General features: G+C 54.9%; 1 protein-coding gene and 1 pseudogene across 1 annotated transcript; both read left to right on the top strand.

Annotated features, from left to right (window-relative positions):
* The first annotated feature begins 4,888 nt into the window (after positions 1 to 4,888).
* Positions 4,889 to 16,223, top strand: part of LOC135305609 (zinc finger protein 850-like) — a 398,104-nt pseudogene continuing 386,769 nt past the window's right edge.
* On the top strand, positions 13,761 to 14,312 carry LOC135305998 (olfactory receptor 14J1-like; the record flags this gene model as incomplete). Its single annotated transcript, XM_064429570.1, has 1 exon — positions 13,761 to 14,312. A coding segment is annotated over one exon (552 nt), but the record flags the coding sequence as incomplete, so codon positions are not given.

Below are 16,223 nucleotides of genomic sequence, written 5' to 3'. Positions count from 1 at the left end.
ATGCCCAAATTCCTCCATCTTGGGACTCCTGATCCATGCACAGAATTCTAGGCCCCCCTGTACAACACATTCTAACTTAAGTTCTAACAAGTGAATAACATCCCCTCACCATTCAGACCTGAAATTCTCTCATCTCCTCACCTTCAGGTGTCATTTCTTTAAAAGGATCAAAGTCAAGCCACCAGGTACTTTTGGCAACATTCCAGGGCCTCTGAGCCCCCCAAGGGTTGTCTCGGTAGCTCTGGACATCCGGAGTGATGTACTGAGTTCCCACAGTCACCGGCCATCTGGGCTCCAGAAAAACCTCCCGAACACCAAGATTCAGCCTTGAAAAAGCCTCCCAGGAATTCCCCGGCCCTGCTCCCTCCTCTCTCCTCTTTGGGAGTTCCCCCTGTCCCACCTGCTGGGGTCACGCTTGCATTGGAGGTCCCCCTTCTCCTCGGTGCCCGCCCTCCCCAGCCTGCTCGCAGTCCCAGCAATCCCAAAAGCTGCCCCCTCTTCGCTCCCCATTCAGGGATGCCGGGGCTTTTTGGGCTCCCTTTTGGGCTCCCTTCTCCCCTCATGCTCTGCTCTGGGCTGCAGGGGCTCCAAGGAGTCCCCCCTGCCCCTCTCCAGCCTCTGCAGGCTCCCGCCCATGGCGGCGCTCCCCCCTCTCTGGGCTCCCCACTTTGGGCTCCTGGGGGACACAGGGCTCTGCTCCTCCAGGCTGCCTCTGCCGCCATCGCCACCGCCCGATGTCCCCCTGAGGGGCCTTTTCCACTCAGCCTTGCACTTCTTCATTCTCCAAACATCCCCCCAAAAAATCCCAGTCCAGGGACCCCCCGGGATATCTGGGCCGAGCTCCCCCTCCCCGCTCACCTGCGCCATGGGGGGCGATGATCCCACAGGTGGGGGCTGCGAATGCACGGAGGGCTCGACCGCGTGCTTCCTGCTGCTCAGCCTTGATCTGCCCCTGTCCCTCCTCTTCCTCTTCCTGCCCCTTCTCCTATTCCATCCCCCCGCCTCCTCCTAATCCTTCTCCTCCCTAACCACACCTCCTTCTCCTTCTGTGGCTGCTCTCTCTCCGCCTTCCCCCTCCTCTTCCATCTCCCCACCCTCCTCCCCATCCCTAATCCCGCCTCCTCTCCTCCTTCATCCCTCCCCTCCCTCCTTCCTCCTCCTTACCCAGCAGCAGCGACACTCTCACTGCCCCGTTCCCGGAGCCCTCGCAGCCCGCGGCAGGAGCGGGGCTGGAGCCGGCACAGCTCGGCACGGGCAGCGCGGGGCTCTCGGCTGCTCCCGGCTGCTGCGGAGAAGGGGGGAAGTCGGCCCGGGCAAAAGGAGAGGCAAACTGCGACAACTGGGGGCCCCACATCCAAACTGGGCCCTGCTGGGGAGCCTGCCTGGGCACTGCCCGCCCTTGGGGCTCCTCTCGGCACAGCCGGGACGGGGGAACGCACAGAAGGCTGCGGGATCCCAGCGCTGGCAGCACTGCCAGGGACTGGGCTCTGCTGGCATCATACTGGGATCATACTGGGAGTGACTGGGACTGTACTGGGTTTGTTCTGGGATCATACTGGAATCACACTTGGACTGTACTGGCTTTGTACTGATATCATTCTGGGATCATACTGGGAGGGAGCAGGAGCCTGCAGGGGCAATTGTGACCATGTTAGGGGCAAATGGGATCTACTGGGAGTGACTGGGATTATGCTGAGGGTGACTGGGAGCAGCTGGGAGCAACTGGGATCATGACAGGAGCAACTGGGAGTGGCTGGCTGCATGCTGGGAGTGACTGGAAACAACTGGGCTTCTACTGGGATCAACTGGGATCATGCTGGAGGTGACTGGGATCAAACTGGCAGTGAGGGCCACTGCACTGAGGCTGACTGGGAGTGCTTGGCAGCAAATGGGATCATACTGGGGAATAATGGGAGGGACTGGGAACATGCTGGAGGGAACTGGCATACACTGGGAGATACTGGGAATGACTGGAACCAAAGGGAGGGTGAAAGAGAGCCACTGGAACCATGTGGAGCACAACTGGTTCATACTGGCAGGGACTGGGAGCACACTGGGCTCATCTCTGGATCATACTGGGAGGGACTGGACTGATACTGGGAGAATCTGAGAGCGACTGGGAACACTCCCTGCACATCATCCCCCATACTGGGTCTGACTGGGAGCAACTGGGATTATACTGGGACCACACTGGGAGCGCTGGCATGTGACTGGGATCCAACTGGAGCTTACTGGGATCATATTGGGATTGAAAGGGAGTGACTGGGATCACACTTTGGGCTTCTGGGAGCACCTGAGAGAAACTGGGATCATGCTGCAAGCAAACTGGAGGAACTGGGCAGGACTGGATGCATGCTGGAGGCAGCTGGGATATTCTGGGCATGACTGGGGGATCACACTGGGAGAGGTGACACCTTCCTGGGGCCACTGGCAGCGCCTGGAAATGACTGCAGACATGCTGGGGGCAACTGGGATATACTGGGAGTGTCTGTGACCGTACTGGGGGGACTGAAACCACGCTGAGAACGACTGGGACCATGATGGGGAGACCTGGGACCACACTGGGGGCAACTGGGAGTGAGTGGGACTGTGCTGGGAGGGACTGGGATCATCTGGGGAGTGACTGGGACTAGAGCAGGGGCAACTGGGTCCAACTGGGACCATACTGGGAGTGTCTGTAACCATAGTGGAGTGATGGAACCACACTGGGAACAGCTGGGAATTACTGGGGTTTGTGGAGAGAATTATTTGGTTTGGGGGGAGTTGGGGAATTTTGGGGGGTTTGGAGGGTGATTTTGGGGGGTTTTGTGGATTTTCGGAGGGTTTTATTGGCACTTTGGGGGGGTGTTTTTCTGCAGGTATTTGGGGGTTTAGTGAAATATTTTTCTGGGGTATTTTTAAGATTTGAGAGGAGTTACTGGGATTTGGTGGGATTCTTTGGAATTTTTGGTGGGTTTTATTGGAATTTCTGCAGGATTTTGGACGCGTGGTGCAATTTTATTGGAATTGTGGGGGCATTTAGTGGGATTCTTTGAGGGTTTGGGATTTTTGGGGGTTTTTTGGGAGGTCTTTTTGGTGTTGCCATGATTTCTTTGGGTCTTGGGGGGGATTTTGTGGGGCTTTTTATGGTTTAGGGGATATTTTTGGGGGCACTTGTGGGGTTTAATCGGGATTCTGGGGGGTTTGTTGGGATTTCAAAAGATTTTGTGGGCTTTTATTGGAACTCTAGGGTGTTCTAATGGGATTTTGTGAGATTTAATTCTGATTTCATGAGTTTTATTGGGACTTCTGGGGTGTTTAAGGAGATTTTGGTGCCTCTCACCCCTTCTCTACACCTGAGAACAACCCTAAAGCCCCCCCAGAATTCCCCAAAAATCCCAATAAAACCCTCCAAAACCCCAGGGAATCTCACAAAACCCCAATGAAACCCACCCAAATTAAAAAAAAAATCAGAGAAATTTCAATGCATTTCCCCCCACCAAAAATCCTCAAAACCCCCAATAAAATCCCCCAAAATCCAAAACCCCCTAAATCCACAAAACCCCCCAAAACCCCAATAATTCTCCATAAATCCCAACAAAATCCCCCAAAGTCCAAAAAAGCCCTCCGAAAATCCACATAAACCCCCCCAAAATCCCCACACACCCTCTCAACCCCCCCCCCAAAATCCCCCCAGACTCTGTGGGGCCGTCCTGGATCAGGGGCACCGGCCGGTGGAACAGGAGCCACCTCAGGGGCCCTCGGAGCTCTGTGGGGAGGGGGCACCATGGGAGACCCCCAGAAACGGGAGGGGGGGGTGGAACCCCTGTTGTGCCCCCTCGCCCCGAAACCCCCAGACCCCGGTTCAGGGGGGGCCTGGGACCCCCCGGGACCCCCAAATCTCCCTCGGGACCCCTCTGGGAGACCCAAACCCCCCCAAGGTTGGCCCAGGATCACTCTGGACCCCCAAAACCTTCCCGGGAGCCTCAGACCCCCCAGTTCCCCACAAAATTGACCCCACACCCACCTGAGACCCCCCTCAAATCCATCAGACTGCCCCAAATCCCCCTCAGCCCCCTCAATCCCCCCCAAACCCTGGGAAATTCCCTCACACTCCGCTAAATCCCCCCAGATGCACCTCAGAACCCACCAGAGCCCCCCAGCTCCTCTCACAATCCCCCAAAATCCCCTCAGACCCTCCCAATTCCCCTCAGATCCCCCTAAACCCACCTGAGAACACTCCAGACCCTCTCAAGCTGCCCCCAAAGCTCCCTAAAGCCCCCTCAGACCCACCAAAGCCCCCTCAGAGCCCCTCACTCCCCCCAAACCCACCGCACACCCCCCTATTTCCCGTCGATCTCCCCAAAATCCCCAATTTCTCCTCAGACCGCCCCAAACCCCCCCAGTTTCCCCTCAGCGCCCTCCTCAGCCGCGCGCGCCTCTGAATCTCCCGCCTCCGCCGCGTGCACGGGCTCCCCAGCCAATAGCGGCGCGCCGCGCCCCGAACCAGCCAATGAGGACGCGGCTCCCCTCAGCAGCGCCCGCCTCCCCGCGCCGCTGCAGCCAATCAGAGGCGAGCCGCAGCGGCGGTGCCGGTGCCGGGCGCTGCAGACAGCGGGGGCGGCGCTGGGAGCGGCCGGAGCGCTCCGGGAGCTGCTGAGGCGGCCGGGACAGGGCCGGGAGGGGCTGAGAGGGGATCGGGGGGGCGTGGGAGGGTCCGGGGGGCTGGGGGGGCTTTGGGGAGGGTTCCGGGGGTGTGGGGCGGGGTCTGGGGAGGGGTCTTGGCTGGGGGATCGTGAGGTGTCAGGGAGGGTCTGGGGAGGGGTCCTGGGGCACTGTGGGGGGATCTGGGGGTGGGGAGGGGTCCCGAGAGGGGTCCCGAGAGGGGTCTCGAGGGGGGTCCTGGGGGGACTTTGGGGTTCCAGGGTGGTCCTGGGCCAACCTTGGGGCTTTTCAGGGGGATTTGGGGTTCCCGGGGGAGATTTGGGGATCCTGGGGGTTCCCAGCCCCCCCCTCCCGTTTCTGGGGGTCTCCCATGGTGCCCCCTCCCCACAGAGCTCCGAGGGCCCCTGAGGTGGCTCCTGTTCCACCGGCCGGTGCCCCTGATCCAGGACGGCCCCAGAGAGTCTGGGGGGATTTTGGGGGGCATTTTTGGGAGGGTTTTTGGGGATTTTGCGAGGGCTTTTTTTAGAACTTTGGAGGGATTTGATGGAGGGGTATTATTGGGGTTTTGGAGAGAATTATTGGGTTTTGGGGGGTTATGGGATTTTGGGGGTTTTGTGGATTTGGGGAGTTTTGGATTTTGGGGGATTTTATTGGGGTTGGGGGGGTTGATTTTTGAGGAGGTTTAGTGAAATTTTGGGGAGTTTTTTTTTTAGTTTGGTGGGTTTCACTGGGATTTTGTGGGATTCTTTGGGGGTTTGGAGGATCTTATTGTAATTTCTTGAGGAATTTGGGATTTTTAATGGAATTTGTGGGGCATTTATGGGTCTAGGACCTTTGGGGTTGTCCCAGGGTTTGTGGAAGGGCTGAGAGGCATCAAAATCTCCTTAAAAGCCCCAGAATCCCAATAAAACTCATGAAATCCGAAGTCAATCTCAAAAAATCCCATCAGAACACCCTAGAATCCCAATAAAAACCCACAAAATCTTTTGAAATCCCAATAATGCCCAAAATCCCGATGGAACCCTGCAAATCCCCCCAAAAATATCCCAAAAACCACAAAAATCCCCCAAAAACTCTCCCCAAGACCCAAAGAAATCATGACAACACCCAAAAAACCCCACAAAACCCCAAAAAGCCTACCAAAATTCTCAAAATACCCTCAAATCCCCAATGAATCCCACTAAAAGCCCCCACAATTCCAATAAAATGCCTCAAAATCTCCTAGAAATCCCAATAAAACCCCCAGAATTTCTGAGAATCCCCAAAAACCCAGGAAAATCCCAGTAAAACCTTCCAAAAGAAAAAAAAAATCAATAAACCCCCAAACACCTCCAGAACAACACTTCCCCAAAGCACCAATAAAACCCCCAAAATCCAAATCCCCCAAAATCCACAAAACCCCCCAACATTTCCCACCTTGTCCCAGCATGTCTGCAGTCATTTCCAGGCACTGCCAGTGGCCCCAGGAAGGTGTCAGTTCTCCCAGTGTGATTCCCCAGTCATGCCCAGAATATCCCAGCTGCCTCCAGCATGCATCCAGTCCTGCCCAGTTCCTCCAGTTCACTTGCAGCATGATCCCAGTTTCTCTCAGGTGCTCCCAGTAGCCCAAAGTGTGATCCCAGTCGCTCCCTTTCAACCCCAATATGATCCCAGTAAGCTCCAGTTGGATCCCAGTCACATGCCAGCCCTCCCAGTGTGGTCCCAGTATAATCCCAGTTGCTCCCAGTCACTCCCAGTATGGGGATGATGTGCAGGGTGTGTTCCCAGTCGCTCTCAGATTCTCCCAGTATTGCTCCAGTCCCTCCCAGTATGATCCAGAGATGAGCCCAGTGTGCTCCCAGTCCCTGCCAGTATGAACCAGTTGTGCTCCACATGGTTCCAGCGGCTCTCTTTCACCCTCCCTTTTGTTCCAGTCACTCCCAGTTCCTTCCAGTATGATCCCATTTGCTGCCAAGCACTCCCAGTCAGCCTCAGTGCAGTGGCACTCACTGCCAGGATGATCCCAGTCATCTCCAGCATGATCCCAGTTAATCCCAGTATAAGCCCAGTTTTTTCCAGTGACGACCAGCATGTTCCCAGTCACTCCCAGTTCCTCCCAGTTGGGTTTTTTGGGGGGAGGTTTGGAGAATGAAGAAGTGCAAGGCTGAGCGGAAAAGGCCCCTCGGGGGGACATCGGGGGGACATCGGGCGGTGGCGGCTGGCGGCAGAGGCAGCCTGGAGGAGCAGAGCCCTGTGTCCCCCAGGAGCCCAAAGTGGGGAGCCCAGAGAGGGGGGAGCGCCGCCATTGGCGGGAGCCTGCAGAGGCTGGAGAGGGGCAGGGGGGACTCCTTGGAGCCCCTGCAGCCCAGAGCAGAGCATGAGGGGAGAAGGGAGCCCAGAAGGGAGCCCAAAATGCCCCGGCACCCCTGAATGGGGAGCGAAGAGGGGGCAGCTTTTGGGATTGCTGGGACTGCCAGCAGGCTGGGGAGGGCGGGCACCGAGGAGAAGGGGGACCTCGAATGCAAGCGTGACCCCAGCAGCTGGGACAGGGGGAACTCCCAAAGAGCAGAGAGGAGGGAGCAGGGCCGGGGAATTCCTGGGAGGCTTTTTCAATGCTGAATCTTGGTGTTTGGGAGGTTTTTCTGGAGCCCCGATGGCCAGTGACTTGTAGAGAGGGACTTGGGCAGAAAGACTTTCAAAGTCAATGTGCTCATCCCTAGTTTTCCCCAAACCAGGATTTCCCATTGCCAGATCTTGTGAGGCTGTGAGGAAGTGGAAGATGTCCCTGGACACTGAGGCAGGTGAGGAGGAAGTCAGTGCCCCTTTGCACTCTCTCCTGCTCCATCTCCCAGCCCAGCACGGCCCCTGCTGCAGGACAGCCTGGGGGCATCTCCTTGCCCTTGCCTGTGGCCCGGAGGCAAATGCCATCCTGTCCTTGTCCTTCCTCCCCCAGAGCAGGAGCTGAGGATGGAGAGCAGGGAGGACAAATCCCCGCGGCAGAACCTCGTGGCAGAGGCCGTTTTGAGCGGCTCCACGGCGCAGGAACCCAACGGGGAGGAGAAGCCCCAGAGATGCCGCACGAGGAGGGGCTGCAAATGCAGATCACAGGGATCTGAGGAGGAAAGAGCCAGCCTGGGCCGGGAAGGCAGCCGGAGATGGAGCCAGAGCTCAGAGCTGGTGGTCCATGAGCAGCTCCATGATGAGGAGAAGCCCCACAAGTGCTTGGAGTGTGGGAAGAGCTTCAGGTGCAGCTCCAGCCTGATCAGGCACCAGGTGATCCACAGTGGGGAACGGCCCTACGAGTGTGGGGAATGCAGGAAGAGCTTCAGACTTCGCACCAACCTGATCTACCACCAAAATATCCACACTGGGGAGAGGCCCTACAAGTGTTCTGAGTGTGGGAAGGGGTTTTGGATCCGCTCCCATCTTTTCTGGCACTATCGGATTCACACAGAGGAGAGGCCCTTCTGCTGCCCCGACTGCGGGAAGGGATTCAGGCACAACTCCAACCTCGTCACCCACCAGCGCATCCACACTGGGGAGAGGCCCTACGAGTGTCCCCAGTGTGGGAAGAGCTTCTCCAGGAGCTCTACCTTGACCCAACATCAACGGAGGCACCGGTGAGGGAAGCCCTGCGAGTGCCCCGAGTGCGGGAAGAGCTTCGTGTGCTGCTCCAGCTCCATCCCCTACTGCAGGACCCACGCTGGGCACAGCCCTGGTGACCCACATTCCCTGTGATCCATGCTGGGAACATGTAGCCATGATATTTTAGTGAAAAAGCCTCTGCTGGGATTTTTCCTGTCCTGTGGAGCTGAGAGCCTCAGGAAAGAAATGTAAACAATAACTATCTGCTGCTGTGGAAGGCCACAGGTGCATCTTCCATTGGTCCATGTGGATTGTTTTCAATCAGTGAACAATCACAGCCACCTGTGCCAAGGCTGTGAGCAGTTACAGGATTTTTGTTATTCATTCCTATTCTATTCTTGTCTTTGTAGCCTTCTGATCTTCTTCTCTCTATTCTTTTTAGTATAGTTTTAATGTAGTATTTTAATATAATATATAACATAATAAATCAGCCTTCTGATGAAAGTGGAGTCAAACCTCGTGTCCTCACACAAAGGGCAGCCTAAACAACAATTGGTGACCCCTGGACGTGTGAAATTGATGGCAACCCCAGGAGTGACCACAGAGTCCAGCCTGGAGCTGAAGAAACGAGACCCTGAAGATGGGCAGAGTTCACAGCCAAGGCAAACAGGAGAACCCGTTGGACTTTCCTGGACATTGTGTCCAGAGACCGCAGAGCAGCAGAGCTGCACAGCTGGATCCACAAGGACACTGTCTAAAGGTACTGTTATTTTTTCCCTTCCTGAAGATCCTGCCATTCGCAGAAGGTGGGAGGAAAGTTGGAAAAACATACCTTCGGGAGCTCAGGTTCCGTTTACTGCGTCAGAGAAGAAAGTTATTAAATTCTGGCACAGATGGGGACACGAGAATGGAGTTAATAGTGTGTGGGAGAGACTGTGTTATGAGTTTTTCAGATGGGCAAAATTTCATAGATTTTTTACAAATGTCGTATACTCCCTTGATTTAGATCTTTGGGAGTTCATGGACGCTGCTTTTGAGTGGACAAAGGACCAGGGTGTTACTCTCCCAACAATGTATGGAGTGCACCTATGGCTCTTATTCTGTATTTTGGAAAAAAGGGAGGCTGCAGGGGACATCGTGGCTCGGTGGCGCGGTCGCGCTCCGTTTCCACCAGGTTCGGCACGAGAGGAGCCTCTCAAAGAAGACGAACCGCGGGTTCGCAGCCCCCCCGCATTGCCCACAGCTGAGCAAAAGTTTTTCTCTGCTCCCTTGGAGCATGAGCAGGCAGAGCTGCCTTCCCCCCCGCTCTTTCTCTTGGGGGGGATGGGGAGCCGGCCCTGCCCGCTTCGCCGCGGAATTCTCCGCTCCCCCCACTCCGGGGGGACGCGGTTCCGCCTCAGCCGGCCCCGCGGGAGGCGCTGGACCCCGCGGCTCCGCCCGCGATCCTGCCGTTCGGGCCGGCTCCGCCGGCTCTGATGGCTGCACCTGTGCTGCAGTGTCCGGACCCCGAAGGAGACTCGGCTGCTGCGCCCAGCCCGGCGGGGGATGCGGCCCCGCCGCCCGTGCTGAGCCTGCTGCTCCCTGCCAACCCAATTGCAGTGAAAGAGCATGCCAAGAATGGTGCTGAGCCCACAGGATCATCTCAAGAGCCGACACCAGCGCCCGTGCTGCCCGCACCACCCACCCCAGTTGTCCCGCTGCCTTCCACAGCTCCGACCTTCGCATCAGACCCTGTGAACAGTCTGTCCCTCCGTGGAGAGGGCACAGCCCGCCAGCTCACCGCAGGAGCAGTTCGGCTGGCTGTGTTCAAAATCAGTGTGGTTTCTGGGTCATTTCGCGTGTGGTCGGGGGCTTCTCCCTGGGGGTTGGGGTGCCTGCCTTCCCCCAAGCACCCCAGCGGCGTGGGGGAGTTGGCTCCTGTGGTATCTGCCTCTGGTTCCCAGCCCAGAGGGGATGGGGGTGGTGCCGAGGGGCAGAAAGCAGGAGCAGTGCCAGTTGCCTTGCAGGAGCAAGAGGCACAGAGCGAAGCAAGCATTGCTCACTTGCTCTGGGGACAGGAAACCCTCAGATCTGGGATGACAATTCCTGAGAAAGCTTCTCTTCCCGAGCTGCCGGTGTGCACCGGTGCTGCTGGGGGGAGGAAGCAGTGGGTCATTTCTGCTCTCAAGACACTGGCAGCATGGTCCTGCCAGGTTCTGAGCATGCAGAACCCGCCTCACAGGCTGGTTCTGGGCCGTTTGGCTCATTTCCCTGGGCCGGGGCCTCCGCCCCGTCCAGTGCTGGGTTTGGGGACTTTGCTTTCCCCACAGGGACCTGGGCCACCATTCTGTGAGCCAGGTCTGGGTTCTCTGGTCCGTCCACCAGGACCAGGGCCACCCAAGGGTCCTAGAGACGCTCTGCTGCTGCTACTCTTCTTCCTTTGCAAAAAAAAAAAAAAAAAAAAAAAAAAAAAAAAAAAAAAAAAAAAAAAAAATTATAAAGAAAAGTGGAAAGAGCTAGCAGCTCAAAAGCCTTGAAAAGCTGAAAATTAGCCTCAGCCCAAGTGGTTCAATGAAGGGCTGTGGCCAGGCCATTCCAGAAATTTTCTCTGAATTGTTTCATGACTGTCAATGAATTTTGCATAATTCTTGTTTTCTTTAGCAGTTCTTTGTTTCAGAATTCTGCAAGCCTGTTTCAGGACCAAAGGGGATTTCCAGAGATGTCAAAGAAGAACATCTTCAGTCCATGGACTCTGTCCTGAAACTCAGCTGTTTGGACTTGAAACAATGAACTTTCTCTGCATGTTTTTTGCATTTTCTTATTTTTTAAGATTGTTTTAGTGATATGATATAATTAGATGTTTGATAGGTGAAGAATTTCCCTGAATGTTTTACAGGTGAAGAATTTCCTTGGCCATTCCACATCAGCAGATGATTGAGATTTTGATTGGCAACAGATGAACCTCAAGAGGTGTTGTTCTCTCTTCTGCAAAGCCCTAGTAGAAGAAATTGCAAACATTTCTTTTTCTATTTAATTTAATAATTTAAAAGGGTGAGATGTTGCCAGGATTTTTAGTGAAAAAGCCTCTGCTAGGATTTTTCCTGTCCTGAGGAGCTGAGGGCCTCAGGAAAGAAATGTAAACAATAACTATCTGCTGCTGTGGAGTGCCACAGGTGCATCTTCCATTGGTCCATGTGGATTGTTTTCAATCAGTGACCAATCACAGCCACCTGTGCCAAGGCTGTGAGCAGTCACAGGATTTTTGTTATTCATTCTTGTTCTATTCTTGTCTTTGTAGCCTTCTGATCTTCTTCTCTCTGTGCTTTTTAGTATAGTTATAATGTAGTATTTTAGTATAATATATATCATAATAAATCAGCCTTCTGATCAACATGGAGTCAAGCCTCGTGTCCTCGCACCAGGGGTTCAAGTTTAAGCAGCACCTGCAGACCCTGTGAGTACATCTCTGAATATTTCTGGTGCAGGGGAGGTGAAATGCTCATGAAGCTCTGACATGCTGAGGGGTTCTGAGCAGTTGTATAACATTTCCAAGACAAGGATTTTGATAAATATGAGGAAATTTCCTAATGTTTCTATTCAGTTTCCTACTCTTGGAGAATGTCTGGGATTGGGACCAAAATATTAAAAGCTTGATTATGAATTTTGACATGTTCCTGAGATATCTGAACTGTTGCTTTTAGTGATCAGTAGGTTCACAGGAGATCCCTAATGTGCTTTCAGACACTCTGCCCATGGACAGCAGCAGCATCACCTTTGCTGGACCCATCAGGCTCAGTCTGAGCTGTCCGTTCTCCAAGCTGCAAACAGAACCTGCCCCCAGCCAGTGCCCTCCAAAAAGGCAGGGCTCTTTCAGGCCAAGGAGAGTGCACAGAAATTTGGTGTCTGTGAGTGCTGGCAGAGAGAGATCAGGAACAGGGAAACACCTGCAGGAGGAAAATCTCCAGGAAGCAGAGAGAAGATCAGGGAAGGAGAGAAAACAAATCCCAGCAATGCTGTGGCAGGGAGAGTTTAGAGATGTCCACAGGAGCCCCTCCAGTGCAGCCCTTCCCTCTGAACAAGCCCCCTCCCTCCTGTCCCCCAGCCAAGCCTCTGCCCTCAGGGCTGGGGCTCCAAGGCGTGAAGCCCCTCCTGTGCAGGCAGAGCTGCAGCAGAGCCGTGGGGCAGCTCTGCAGCCCCGGGCCCAGTTGCCTCTGCAGAGCACAGGGCTGGGAGCAGCTGCCCGGCCCTGGGGGCTCTGGGAGGGGGCACAGCTGGCTCAGGGTGACGCTGTGCCCAGTGCCCAGCTCTGGGCAATGCTGTCAGTGCAGGCAGGGAAGGAGCTGCATCTGCCTTCATCCAATGCCATCATTAGGACACCCGGAAGTCTCCCTGAGATTTCCTTCTGAGCTCTGAGCTTCAATCCAGGATGCAAACCTGTCCTGTAGCATCTCTGTGTTATCTGAAAGCTCCAGGGTGAGACAGAGAAGGTCTATGATGAGAAAATGCTGTTGGGTTGATGACATGAGCCCCGTGTGTCCTTGGGTACAAATGTGGGGCTGAGACCTTGAGAAGGAGATGGAGATTTGGTGGACTCTGAGGATTCCATGTGCTCTCAGCAGTGTCAGGATGGTTTTTAAAGGAAACATTGTAGGGTGATCATCTAGTTTCTAGGAATGGTGAAAGCCCAGAGAATCCTGGAGCAGGACAGGGAGATAGACCTCCTCCCCTCACTCTCCACTCACTGCCTCACCTCAGAATACTCACTCTCTTCTCCCTCAGGGCAGCAGAAATGGAGAGAGGTTCTGATATCCAAAAATAGTCAGCAGGATAAATGAAGAAAAGCTGTAAAACTCTAGTACAGGGGAGTGCAGATGCTGACAGGCCCTTCTGTGTTAACAGGGTTTCAAAGTGGAACAATAGGACAGGTCGATGTCCCCATCCCATGTCTGCACAGCAAGGCTGAATTAGAAAAACCCTGTGTATAGCTGCCCTGAAGCTGCAGTCCCACTAACCAGCACCAACCAGGGTTCCCCACTTGGAGCTGAAGGAAAATCTCCTAGAAAATCTAAAGCTCTCAGAGTGTTACAGGTGAAGGGTCTGTGGGAAAAGGCTTTGATATTGCTGGAAGAAGTTTCTCCTAACATGTCAATGACTTTTTTACATGAACATCTCCCAATGGCCAGAGACAGTAAATGTCCAACAGCAGTTCCATCAGCCACTTCCTCCTGCTGGCATTGGCAGACACGCGGCAGCTGCAGCTCCTGCACTTCTGCCTCTTGCTGGGCATCTCCCTGGCTGCCCTCCTGGCCAACGGCCTCATCATCAGCGCCGTAGCCTGCGGCCACCACCTGCACACGCCCATGTTCTTCTTCCTGCTCAACCTGGCCCTCAGCAACCTGGGCTCCATCTGCACCACTGTCCCCAAAGCCATGCACAATTCCCTCTGGCACACCACCACCATCTCCTACAAAGGATGTGCTGCACAGCTGTTTCTGTTTGCCTTTTTCATTTCAGCAGAAGTTTCCCTCCTGACCATCATGTGCTACGACCGCTACATGTCCATCTGCAAACCCCTGCACTACGGGACCCTCCTGGGCAGCAGAGCTTGTGCCCACATGGCAGCAGCTGCCTGGGCCAGTGCCTTTCTCCATGCTCTGCTGCACACAGCCAATACATTTTCCCTGCCCCTGTGCCATGGCAATGCCCTGGGCCAGTTCTTCTGTGAAATCCCACATATCCTCAAGCTCTCCTGCTCCAAATTCTACCTCAGGGAAGTTGGGTTCCTTGCTGTTAGTGCCTGTTTAGCTTTTGGTTGTTTTGTGTTCACTGTTTTCTCCTATGTGCAGATCTTCAGGGCTGTGCTGAGGATCCCCTCTGAGCAGGGACGGCACAAAGCCTTTTCCACCTGCCTCCCTCACCTGGCTGTGGTCTCCCTGTTCCTCAGCACTATCATGTTTGCTCACCTGAAGCCCCCCTCCATGTCCTCCCCATCTCTGGATGTGGCCCTTTCAGTTCTGTACTCAGTGATGGCTCCAGCCCTGAACCCCCTCATCTACAGCCTGAGGAACCAGGAGCTCAAGGCTGCAGTGAGGAGCCTGATGAATGGACGATTTCAGAAACACTGAACTGCTGGAAAATTTCTTCATATCACTTGTAATAAAAATCATGTTTGATACATCTTGTTGGTTTTATTTGAATGCTCTTTTTCTTTGTTTTACTTTTTAATATTTTCCACAGAAAAATACTATGGTTTGTACCATTTCTCATTTTGTTTCTCCCCACCTTTGCTGTGACCGATGCACTGTCAATGAGGAGCTGTACTCTCTAAGGTTTTAAACAAAGTAAAGGATCTCCAGGAAAATTTTCAGAGGAGGTCCCCTTTTGAACCTTGTCTGGAGCTGCAGCAGCAATGTCTGTCTGCAGAGCTGGGGCAGATCAGTGCTGGCACAGCAGCTGTGCCCAGCAGCAGCAGCAGCACTTGGTGTTGGCAGTGCTGCTGCCGTGGCCCTGCCCCGCTGCCCTGGTGGCCCTGGTGTTGCTGCAGGGCCTGAGTGCTCTCGGGGCCGGGCACAGTCCTGGGGGTGGCAGTGCCGGGGCTGCAGCAGGGACAGGCCATGGGCACTGCTGGGGCAGCGCTGACGCCTCAGGCCAGGCCCTGGGGGCTGCAGGCTCCTTGCCCAGGCTCTCTCAAGAACACGGCCAGGCCAATGCTCAGCACAGAAAAGCCCCAGGATGAGCAGCCCCAGGCTGGCCGTGGGCAGGCTGGGGGCAAACAGCATGGCTGGGGCTCTACAAGGGCCCTGGGGGAGACGGGAAGGAGCAGCAGAGCAGGGGCTGATCCATCCCCAGTGTGCTGCACAGCCCAGGGCAGCGTCCCAGAGCGTCCTGATGGAGCTGCCAACAACATCCCCCCTCTGCAGCCCTGGCCTCTCCCCCAGCTCACACAGGTGCCGCATCCTTGCAGGCACAGCCACGGCAGCACTGGCTCAGGAGCCCCTGTTTGCATTGCACAGAGCAGGCGGGAGCAGCCCCATGCTGCTGCTGTGGGGACATGAACCTGAGGGAGCACAAATGCCATCAGCCCCTGGGGCCAGCAAGGGCTGGGGAACACCAGGGAAACCACTCAGCTTTGTCCTGGCCTCTGCAGTCAGCCAGAAAGTTTGTTCCCATCAGCTGGGAGTTTTCTGTCCCACTGCAGACGCTGTTGCTCAGAGCCAGGGCTGCCTGGCAGCCACCCCCAAACTGCCCTGAGCAGTTCCTTGGCTTCACCTTTGCTTTTTTTCCCCTTTTTTTTTGTACAAATTTCTTCCTGTTGCCCACCCCTGTTCCCTGCCCTGCAAATAGCCCATCCCTGTTTGCCCTTTCCTCTCTGGCCCCACTCCCCATTCCAGTTCCTGACTTAGCACCATGGGAACATCCCTTGGGGAGCAGGATCATCCTCCAAGTGCTGCAGGAATTGTCTGCAGGCTCCTGCAGTGCTGTCCTGGTTTAGGGCAAGTTTGGGAGATAACCTCCAAATGGGCTTCTCTACAACAGCAGATTCAATTGCCCCTGCCCCCTGCAACCGGTTCGGGAGAAAATATCTCCTTGGAGAAAAGTGGAAAGAAACCTGTTTAGTAAACAATAGAAACCAAACAATATTAAACAATAAAACAATATCAAACAACCTAAGGAAAAGCAAACTCAGAACAGTCCCCTCCCCGGGTTGCAGCTCGGCTCACTCAGTCTTTGATCAGTCTCTCTGGTGCTGGAAACACCGCGGCCCAGGCCCTGCCAGGGGGCCACAGGTGGAGCTGCCGGTGCTCTTCTGGGTGTTCAGTCCAGAGCAGGCTTGAACAGGTCCAAGAAAAAAGGAAAAAATCACAATCCGGAGAACTTCTTTGCCTCAGCTAGCTAAAACTAACTAAAAGCAAGAAAAAGGGAAAAAAGGAGCTCTGTCCCGCTGTCTGTCCATCCACAGACAACACAGTCCAGGAGCAGGAATGTGGAGGAGTGAGAACAGTCTGAAAACAAACTGCGCGCTTCTTCCCTCCCCT

Source organism: Passer domesticus, chromosome 8 (genome assembly GCF_036417665.1).
Source record: "Passer domesticus isolate bPasDom1 chromosome 8, bPasDom1.hap1, whole genome shotgun sequence".
Taxonomy (NCBI): Eukaryota; Metazoa; Chordata; class Aves; order Passeriformes; family Passeridae; genus Passer; species Passer domesticus.
This window is presented reverse-complemented; position numbering and strand designations above follow the sequence as displayed.